Consider the following 11,155-nt stretch of genomic DNA (forward strand, 5'->3'; position numbering starts at 1 on the left):
TCTATCAGCTAGGACCTTCCAGTTCTCATCCAGATTCTCAGCAGCATGGGCCCCCCCTTCCCACCCCTGCTCCGGGCACGGCCAGCTCCCTCCCGCGCAGCGAGGTGGATGGGGGCAGTCACCGCTCTGGACGGGGGTTCGTCCCCCCACCCCTCCTTTCCCTCAGACACTGATACCGCCAACTCCTCTTTCCACAAAATGTGCTTGCAGGCTTTTCCTCTACATCAAATGGCTCAGAAGGCAAAGTTTGGCTGCAAGGGCTATGGCCGTGGGGGGGACCTGGTGAAGGAAAATGGGGTGTCCACTGGCTAATTCCTCCCTCAGCTGTCGGCTCCCAGCTGTGTCTCAATGTCCACTCGGCAGATGGGACATTTCTTGCTCATGGCGAGCCACTGGTCCACACACAGTTGGTGGAAGAGATGCATACAGGGGAGGCGCCTGGAAGAGAAGGGACGATCAGAGGACTGGAGGAAAGAGAGGGGCCCGGGGCTGGGCCAGGGGTGGTGCAACACTGGCTGTCACTGGACCGGGGACCCACACCGGCACCATGGGGGATGGGCCAAAGAGAGTGTTGGGAGTCCTGCCCCAGCATGAGGCTGTGGCTGGGAGGGGAAGTTATGATGGGGAGGGGCATCCCAAGGCCCTCTTCCTCCATGAAGCCCTTTCAGACTGGCCTGAAACAAAGCCATGACTTTGTCTTAGATCGATGCAGGCCACATATCACCCTGCTCTCTTACACTTTGTGTCCACCAGTCCACACCAGAGGCATCACACATCTCCAGTGTTCCACGCCCACCTTAGTCCACTGTGGCACACTCAGCACGCACATGCACAGGTGAACAAGCACCGCACCCCTGACATACAGCGTGTGGTTGATCGCAGATGCCTGTGCGGGAAGGGAGGGGGAACAGAAGAGTCTGGCCTCCTACCTCACATCTTCTCCATCTTCCAGCATAGACAGACAAATTGTGCATTTCTCATCTGTGTCTGACTCCTCCCCCTCTTCCTTCTTGCCCTTGCCATCCTGGGGTCTTCGCTGTGAGAAGCAGAGGAGGGGCATTAGTTACCTGGAGCAGACTCACCTGGTGCCTACTGTCTTTCATCCACAGCCTCCCCCTCCCTTACTTGTGAGTCAGCGTCTTTCTAAGTTCTTAAGGAAACCCCAGGCTGGTGTGCTCTCCCGAGACCCTTCTCCTGGCCTCCTCCCCTACCCTTGCCTCAGGATACAGGCATGGTGTCCTGGCCCAGGCACTCGGGGTTTAGACAGGAATTGGGTGCCTAATGAATCGATCCTTCGCAAAACTATGGCTTGTGCATGAACAGCTTCCCATTCCTATTTCCCTCATACTGTCCATTCCTCCTTACATCCTTTCCAACATAGATCCCTGCCTCCAGGCTTCTCCCTCACATTCAGGTCCAGTACACTTCATCCATCCATCCATCCATTTACTCATCCACCCATTCGCTCGCTCACTCACTCACTCACTCACTCACCCTCCATCCACCCAACCTCTCACCCATCCACCCAGCCTCTCACCCATCCACCCATCTACCCATTCATCCATCTACCCAACCACCCATCCATCCATCCATCCTGTTTCCTTTCCTTCTCCCTTCCTTCCTTCCTTCCTTCCTTCCTTCCTTCCTTCTCCTTCCTTCCCTCCCTTCCCTTCCCTTCTTCTCTTCCACTTAACTAATGTCTACTCATTTATTCATTTATTACTAGATAAAGGCAAAATTCCTCAACCTGGCATTAACTCCTGTAATTTACACTGTTGGATCTCTTCCTATCCAGAAAGTTCCTTTAAAATCGACACTAGCTCCAAACGCAAGTTTGGACATCAGTCATTCTGTTTATACATACTGACTTTAGTTGTCCTGTTTTAAAGTCTAAGCTAATTATTTTAAAATAGTTAACTAGCTTGTAGAAAGTTCCAAGGTCTTAGGTGGTGAGGACCATGGTCCAGCCTTCTTTAGGTACTGTTCCACACTTGGCCAAGTAGAATGCACATCACTGGTGCTTAAAAAATATTCTGGAGAGGAAGTAATCTAACCAGTGAATGAAATCAGCCCATGTTTTTTGTCCCCATCTCCACTGCACAATGCTATGTAGTGAAATAGTCTGATAATATCCATGGAAGAAAACTAGCCCTCTGTCCCCTTTCGAGAGATAAAAGCCATTTTGCCAAGAGAAAAAGCTGGAGTCACAAGATAAGAAACATGCACAGAATGACTATAAGCTTGGTGCCAGGCCTAGGTACCAGGTCTCCCTGCTCTGGTCCCTGGTCCTAAGCCCTGGAGTTCCTCCGTCTGATATGGTCTCCAGAGTATTGTAGCCTAACGAACACTGAAGGAAATCTATGGCTTCTGCTCTCAGCTTCCCTGTGCCCAACACACTCCAACTGCAAATTATGTGATGGCCATTGCAATAAATGTCCCCTTATCTAGAATCCAGAAAATCAGAATTACACCCATAGTCCCATATAACTATCATGGCTTTTGAGTCTGAATGGAGTCATGATGTTCTGCCTGCCTAACATCCCAGCTGTGTTTCTGGTGAGGACTGGCTTTCTTTCAGTTGGTTCTTCAAGAAAAGGGATATTACATAAAAGATACTAATACGAGTCACTATTTGCCTATTTTCTATTGTTTTTCCCTACCATTATTCATGATTTCCTTTTTACAGTTAATGATTTAAACTTAATAGTCTTTCCTTGTTTTACCACATCTAGTCTATATTTAACTATTGTCTCTTTGCAAATCTTTTCCTATTTCCTCGTTTTATTTTTAGTCTTCTAGGTCTTCTGGGTTTTGTCTTCTCCTTCATGTAACTTTTATTTTAACAGTAACTTTTCTCAGCATTTATCTATTTCGTATTTATTTTATTCCTTCCACCCGTACCTCTTTGTCCTCATTCATATTACCTTTTCACATCAGTGTTATTAGTTTTAATTCTGTATGTTGCTTTCATATGTTTTTGTAAAAGTGTTTATTTTATTTTTGAGAGAGAGAGTGCAAGCGGGGGAGGGGGACAGAAAGATTGGGAGACAGAATCTCAAGCAGGCTGTGCTGTCAGCAGAGAGCCCAAAGCAGGGCTCAAACTCAGGAACCATGAGATCATGACCTGAGCTGAAACCAAGAGTCGGACACTTAAACAATTAATCACCCAGGTGCTCCCTGTTGCTTTCATATCTTTGCCTAATTCTTATTTTTTTACATTTTCTACAAGACTATATTTCTTCTATATTTTTTATTCTTATATAATTGCCTTTGTAAAATATTTTTGTTTTGTTTTGTATTACCTACTCTCAGTTAAAAAAATTTTTTTTAAGTTTATTTATTTTGAAAGAGACAGCCATCAGCACAGAGCCTGATGTGGGGCTCAAACCCACAAACCATGAGATCATGACCTGAGCTGGGATACAGTCAGACGCGTAACCGACTGAGCCACCCAGGTGCCCCTCTCAGTTCACATTTTCAAAGTTTTTTTCACAATTTATTCAGGCCCTAAACTTTATCCTTTCATATTTTTAATTCTTCTTGTTTCTTTTTTATAATATTCTATTCCCCTAACTCTCCCTTTATTCTCATCATTTTTACCTCAGCTCTTTATATCATTGGCTTGGCCCACATTCCCTCCTCATTCTGTGTGTGTTCTGTTTCTGTCTCCTCACGGCCTATTGCCTGAGGGCAGGTGAGGGTGTGGTCCTGGCAGGAGGGAGGACACCTTGGTCGGTGATGTGGAAACTGCTCAGGGTTCCTGAACACACCATTCATTCCCTCCAAGTTCTTCTCCAATAGCCTAAAGCCCTCCCTGCAGAGAATGATCGTCTCCCACTTCCAGATGACACCTTTAGCTACTCAAACACTATCATCTCCTCTATGAACACACTACCCATATAGGACACATCACAGATAATAAATGTTGGTTGAAATCACTTATGGATGAATCTAATGCCTCTATCTTGGTCTGCACAGACCAAGATTCACAGTCTTTGACACTGACTCCATGGACACCCATGCAAGCCTAGGACAAGTGAGTCTTATATCAAGGTGAGAGTGGTTCACCGTTCCTGATCACTCACCAGATACAGGCACTGTACTAAGCTGTTCTATGCATTATCTCACTGAATCCCTGGAGCACCTTTATGGTGGCTACTAACACGTCATTCCTATTTTACATTTTAAAGGGCAGGGAAAGGGCCAGAGAAGCCAAGTAAGTTGTTCAGAGTACCTAGCTATCAGCGGTGGTTATGGACTGAATGTCTGTGCCTCTCATCCCCAAATTCTTATACTGACGCCCTACCCTCCAGCGTGATGGTATCGGGAGATGGGGGCTCTGGGAGCTAATTAGGTTTAGATGAGGCCATGAAGACAGAGCCCCTGGGATGGGATTAGTGCCCCTATAAAGAGGAAAAGACACCAGAGCTTCCTCGTTCCGCCATGTAAGGATCCAGTAAGAAGGCAGCCTTCTACAAGGCAGGAGGAGGGCCCTCACCAAGAACCAAATCTTCCAGCACCTTGATCTTGGACTTCCCAACCCCCAGAACTATGAGAAATAAATGGCTACTGTTTAAGCCCACCAGTTGGTGGTATTTGTTATAGCAGCCCAAACAAAGACAGTAAGTAGTAACACTGAAATTAAGAGCTGGCCCTGTCTGACTCCAACACCTGGTGATCACAACCAATGTGCCCTAGCACCTCATGAGGAGGTGACAATGGGCTCTGGCTTGACCACAACGAGCAGTTTCCCACTCCAGGTTTCTCAGCACTTGTCAAGCTTTTAATTCTCAAATTAAAAAAAATTATTTAATACTTGTTTCCATAGCAGAATTTATTTTGTAGGGCAGTTTTAGTTTATATTAAAATTGAGCAGAAAACACAGCACATTCCCAAATCCCTCCCCTTCTCAGCACACACACATACACATACATGCACACATACACACGTATGCACTTTGCCCTATTATTAACATCTTGCATTAGTGTGGTACATCTGTTATAATGGATGGACCAACAGTGATACACTGTTATTAAATGAAGAACATTGGTTTACATTAGGGTTCATTCTTTGTGTTGTAGAATTCTAGGGGTTTTGACAAATGCACAATGTCATGTGTCCACCATTACAGTACATACAATAGTTTCACTTAAAATGCCCTGTCACCCACCCATTCATTCATCTATCCCTCTCCCAGAGCCCCTGACAACAAGGGATCTTTTAACCATTTAGTTTTACCTTTTCCAGAATGCTAAATAGTTGGAATCATACAGTATGCCACCTTTTTGGGCTGGCTTCTTTCACTTAGTAATATGCATGTAAGGTACCACGTATCTTTCCATGACTTAATAATAGTGCATTTTTAAAAATCATGGAATAGATTTAAATCTATGCATTCCATTGCATAGATGTGCCACAGTTTGCTTGTTTATCCATTCACTTATCGAAGGATATCTTGGTTGCTTCCAAAAAAATTTTATTTATTTGAATTTTAAAATGTTTTAAAAATCAGATCCTTGGGTCCTAACCCTACTCCACATTCCTGAGCAATAACCCTAGAAAGTCTACCTCTATAGGCTCAGGGTACAGCCTGTGAACGTGTGGCTTTAAAAGCTCCCCAGCTGATCCTGCTGGTCAGTGAGGATTGGAAACCCCAGCTCTGAAGCCTTAGGTGTCCATTTGTCCACACAGAGGGTTGGACTTAGAATTCTCTTCTAAGACAAATCTTAGCCTTCACTGCAGGTGCTCCCTTTGCCCACCTCATTCAAATACAAACATTCACATACCTGTACCCCTACCTAATACAGCCACTCACAAGTCCATGTGTACCACACACCCAGCCCTCCTCCTTTATGATGAGAGGCACACCTATCTCCCCCGCTGGTCACACCTGACAGAGACAAGGGAGGAGACCCTGGGAAAGCATCACAGCTTCAGAGCATCTAACCACAGCCCCTCAAGTACGCAGGCTGACCTGCTTGCAGACGCACCTTCTTGTATTTGTGGGGGAAGGTGAACCTCTCGATGGTGTTCTGTACAGCTCCCCTAGTCACATTTCCCAACCTATCCTCAAGCTGCAGCAGCTCCTGCAAAGAGATAAATGTGGACATGTGCACTCTGCATGTACAAGCTCACACACAGACACACACACACACACACACACACACACACGGTAAGGAGGAAGGACACTGAAAGATGTTAGCAGGAAGCATTCACACAGCCATCAGGAAGAAGTCATCTGGTACTGAAAGATCCCCACATCTCTACTCACTCTCTCTTTTTCTCTCTCTTACTCTCAACCCTCCCATGCCCTCCCCACCAGCAGGGGAAAGGGGGAGGGGACAATGGACAATAATGGTGTCTCCACCAACGCAGCTGGAGCCAGACAGAGGGACAGGCATACCTCGTAGCTCTCCCGCACTGCAGAGGTGTGCCTGCTGGGGTTCAGTCCCTGGAGAGCAAGGAAGTGAAGCTGAGGGTAAGGGTAGTTTCGGATTTCATGGACGACCTGTTGGGGAGAAAATGCTCATTTGGGATTCCAAGCTGCAAGAGCCCAGCTTCCAACTCCTCACCACCCCCATAACCACCAGTCTGCACACCCTCACAATTCTTCAGGCAGAAGTGCTATCTTTCCTGCTCTTCTGTTCTCCTCTCCTCATCAAGAACCAAGCCTATACTAGATCAGCCCCAGAAAAAAAAATAACAAAATCAGTAAAGTAAATATAAATTAGGAGCACCTGAGTGGCTCAGTTGGTTAAGCATCTGATTCCTGATTTTGGCTCAGGTCATGATCTTGCAGTTCATGGGTTCATGAGTTCAAGCCGTGCATCTTGGGATTCTCTTTATCCCTCTCTCTCTGCCCCTCCCCTGCTCCTGAACATGCATGTTCTCTCTCTCAAAAATAGATGGAAAAATATCTAAAAATATATATAAATTAGTAAATATGTATGCTTTATGCAAGTATAATTAGTAACATAACTAAGCTGATTGGGCATTTATTTCATGGCGGGCACTATCTAAACACTTTACATGATTAATTCAATGATCTCATTTGGTCTAGAATGTGGGTGCGATTGCTATCCCCATTTTACTGATAGGACAAATGAGACACAAATAAAGTAAGTGCCCACATTATGCAACCAAGTGGCAGAACCACAATTTCAAGCCCAGGTAGTTGAGTGGCCATGGGCCATTTCCTTCCCCTCCACTTGGCGCTGCCTTAGACGGTGAAGAGCTTGGGCCAGGGTCCTAACTAGGAGGGGCAGGTGAGAGCACAAAATCGAAGCAAAAAGACTCGGTAATCAATATCTTAATGCAATATTTTTTAAATCGAAATTAATGCGAAAAGTCCATAGTGAGCAAAATATCAAAAGTTTAAATAAGACAGAATCTCCCCCTGTGCTGGAAGGACGCTGCCCTTCTCACCCCGCCCTGGTGCTAGCTTTGTATCAGAGGGACCAGATCTGTATCACAGCTCCTCACTGCATGAACCCTGTGAGTTACCCCCCTATACCTCAGTTTGCCAGTCTGTAAAATAGGGATAATTCCCTTTTGTGTAAGGTTACGGATCATTCACGCAAAGTGCTTAGAATAATGCCTGCCAGGCAGTAAGTGCTTGATAAACGTCAGCTCCTTTTCTTAGGAGATGGTGCTTCATGACACACACCATCGAGCCTCAGAGCTGACAAGAGCCTTGGAGATTACTCCTCCAAGCCTCTCATTTGACGAACAAGGAGACTGAAGAACGGAGTGGCTAATGGCAGACGCAAGGGCTGGAAGGGTGAAATTGTGAAGCAGCTGTCTGGAGATAAGATTCTGCAACCTGTCTTTTGCCACTCTAATGGAATATTCAATGTCGGCCATTCCACTTAGTTTGCATCGCCAGGGACCGGAAGGCCCCCAAACCCCCTGCCCCCTTCTGCAGTCCCAGTGCCTGTGGTGACAAAGTCCAGCCCCCTGCAGAGAGCAGAACTGGATCCACAGGCAGGGCCCAAGGGTCACCTGTGGGGTCTCCTTTGTCCCTTACAAGCAGGCATCTTCATCCCGTTTCACAGATAAGCAAAATCAAAGCCCAGGGAGGCACTGACTCCAAGAAATTAATTAAATGAGGTCACAGCGAGGGAATGCCAGGACCGTTCTTAGTCTTCAGCCTCTTCCCACAGACCATAGCCTGCCACGCGCCCCTCTCCCCTCCTCCAGCACCCCATTCCTCTCGCCGCAGCGCTGCCTTTAGCCCGGGAGGTGCCATCAGGCCAGAGTGGGAATAGGAGCGGGGAGGGGAGAGCGGCATCTCAGCAGGGCCCAGGGCAGCCGCTGGCCTTAGCCCACCATCTGCACCAGGGCCTCCGGTTCCCGGCAGAGCCCTTCCACTCACCATCTGCGTGGAGGAGGAGTTTCTGGGAAAGTGGTGCATTCGAGGAGTCGCTAGGTAATGCTGATAGTGCTGGGGGATGGGCCGCACCTGGAACTGGGCAGGGCTCAAGCCGGCGTCCACGCTGAGATCCCTGCAGGGGCGAGGCCACAGTGAACCGCGGGGTGGTGTGACTCAGCCTTCTGCAGGAGGTCTGGAGGACGGGCCTCAGGCCTCAAGTCCGGGGACAAGAGTCAGAGTCACAAACCACCAAAGCTGCAAGGGGCTTGGCGTCACCAACCCCTTCCCCTCTCTTTATAGTGCCGAAAACAGAGACTCAGAGGAGGAAAGGGGTCTCCCAGGCCTGAAGGGGCTAGATCGGTCTATGCCTCACAACCTCCTTAAAATGACTGCACCAAGGCTCCCTCCTAAGATAAAGCCCAGCCCTGACAGAACTGCTGAAACAAGAATCCAAATAGAGCTGATCAGGGAGGGAGACGGAGTAAAGGGAAGAAAATGAGACAGAGGCAGAGGTGGGAACAGATGCTGTTATTCAGAGAAAACCACAGAAGAGGGACAGACCTCTAGAGGGGTGAGGCTGGACAATCTATCTTGGGCCCCTGCCCCCACCCCCACTCCCACAAGTACAGGAAAACTCATTTCCCTTAAAAATTAACCAGTCAATGGGGCACCTGTCGATTAAGTGTCCAACTTCGGCTCAGGTCATGACCTAACAGTCTGTGAGTTCAAGCCCTGCGTCCAGCTTTGTGCTGACAAATCAGAGCCCGGAGCCTGCTTTTGATTCTGTGTCTCCCTTTCTCTCTCTCTCTCTCTCTCTCTCTCTCTCTCTCTCTCGCTGCCCCTACCCAGCCTGTGCTCTCTCTCTCAGAAACAATAAATGAATAAACCTAAAAAATATATTTTTTAAATTAACCAGTCAATGCAACTGCAAAGGAACCAGGGCTCCTTGGGAAGTGGCTAATTTCAGGTCTGGAGCAGAAAACACACAAAACGTTTTGAAATGTCTCATCATAACTGCAGGTAAGGAAGTTATCCCAGGTCAGAGGTCAAAAGGATTCAGGAACCATCCTGGAGAGGTTCCCACTGGCCAGTCTGGACATCAGGCAAGTCAGTGAGCTGAATTACAACAGATCCCATTGCGTAGGCTTACGTGACGCTAAAGAAAACCGGGTCTTTTGAAGCCTGTCAGGGAACCCAAACTTCACTTTGAAAACGAGTAAAGAAAGGGAAAGAACAGAACGTTTATCCTGCCTTTCCTCTATTAACAGTACTTAAGGGTAATCAAATGACTGACGAAGGGAACTTTCTCTTTATAAAAGCTTCCTAGCTAATAAAGGAATAAGCAATGATTGAATTGTCACCTTTTTGCAGCCCCTAAAGGAGTAAAGTCTCCTGGCAAAGATCAATTGCTGTTTCCATCACAGAAGGAAAGGCAACCAGCTTTCTGCTGGAAGAACACACCCCCTGTGAAGGATTTTTTCCAAGAAATAGTAAGAGCTGAACCTGGATCTGCTCAAACCTTGATCTAAGCGCCCGAGCACAGGGAACGTAGAAAAACTGAGGGACGTCTTAAGGGATATGCCAGAGTTCAAGTACAGCTAGCTAAATCCAGAAAAGGAGAAAGTCCACAGAAGAAGCAGCCCAAATTCTTCAACAAATACATTTTTAAAACAATGATACGAGGGGGGTTAGGCATTAAGGGAATTTCTGCTTCTAGCCATGATATACATATGTATTACAATGTGCATGTAGTCCTGTATTTCCTGAATATATTAGCCCGGATCCCTGGAATAAATTTTCATGAGTCTTTCATTTGGAAAATGAGCTAAATTCTTGGATCCTGTTGGAAACAAACTTAGAAATCCACTAATCCAGCCTCCAGATTCCTCAGGTCTATCTGAGGCCTGAAGCGCGGCCGTGCCTTAGCCCACGGTCTGAGGCAAGCCAGTTTGGGCCACCTGGGTTCAAAGCCTTGCCTGGGCTTATTCCATTGACCTGCCTCTGGGAATGGTGTTCCATGGTGCACCCTCATGTGGCCGAAGCTCTGGCTCTCAGTATTTACTTTGCAGCCTCAGGGGGCCACCAAAGTCAAAGCAGCAAAGAGACATTCAGGGAGTTCCATCAAAAGCAAAGTCCAGAGGAACCTGGAACAGAGTTGGCCCAATTGCAAGAATGCTAACTGGGAGACAAGGGCACCGTGACTCTCAGGCGAGTGGGATGACCTGCCCAGGTTGGCCCTGGGTGGTCTCTGGGGTACCCCTCTTATCATCTCACCGGAAAATTCCTCCCTAAACCCAGGATCCCTGAAAAGGGGATGCTCATCGGGTGCAAAAGAAGCCTGGATTGGGACTTGCCCTAGGACATGTCAGCCCCTGGAGAAGCAGTGTCCCCCACCTTTCTGCTGCTGCCCCAGACTGTGAGAACCTGGCTGAGGGTTGAAAAGGGTCATAGAAAACCCTGCAGCCCTAGAGCACAGGGTTAACGCAGAATGGTGTCCTGGAGATTTCCTGTGGGCATTGTCTCAAGGTACACCTCATGTCAGCTCCGTCTGAATATCAAGCTAAACTTGGAGTGCCTGGGTGGCTCATTTGGTTGAGTGTCTGACTCTTGATTTTGGCTCAGGTCATGATCCCAGGGTCGTGGATTGACCCCCATGTTGGGCTCACTGGGCGTGGAGCCTGCTTGGGATTTTCTATCACCCCCTCAGCCCTCTCCCCTACTTGCACACATCTCTCTTTTCTCAAAAAAAAAAAAAAAAATAAATATATATAAACATATTTTTAT

General features: G+C 47.3%; 1 protein-coding gene across 1 annotated transcript in view; it reads right to left on the reverse strand.

The window, feature by feature from the left end:
- Positions 1-231: 231 nt before the first annotated feature.
- Positions 232-11,155, reverse strand: part of ARK2C (arkadia (RNF111) C-terminal like ring finger ubiquitin ligase 2C) — a 13,280-nt gene continuing 2,356 nt past the window's right edge. The window contains exons 2-6 of the mRNA XM_077777701.1: positions 8,375-8,504; positions 6,404-6,508; positions 5,991-6,086; positions 930-1,036; positions 232-438 (exon numbers count right to left, since the gene is read on the reverse strand). Coding sequence (XP_077633827.1) covers positions 321-438; positions 930-1,036; positions 5,991-6,086; positions 6,404-6,508; positions 8,375-8,413 — 465 coding nt within the window. The 5' untranslated portion in view covers positions 8,414-8,504 and the 3' untranslated portion in view covers positions 232-320. The remainder of the gene's footprint in view (positions 439-929; positions 1,037-5,990; positions 6,087-6,403; positions 6,509-8,374; positions 8,505-11,155) is intronic.

This window comes from Crocuta crocuta, unplaced genomic scaffold (assembly GCF_008692635.1).
Source record: "Crocuta crocuta isolate KB4526 unplaced genomic scaffold, BGI_CrCroc_1.0 scaffold36, whole genome shotgun sequence".
NCBI lineage: Eukaryota > Metazoa > Chordata > Mammalia > Carnivora > Hyaenidae > Crocuta > Crocuta crocuta.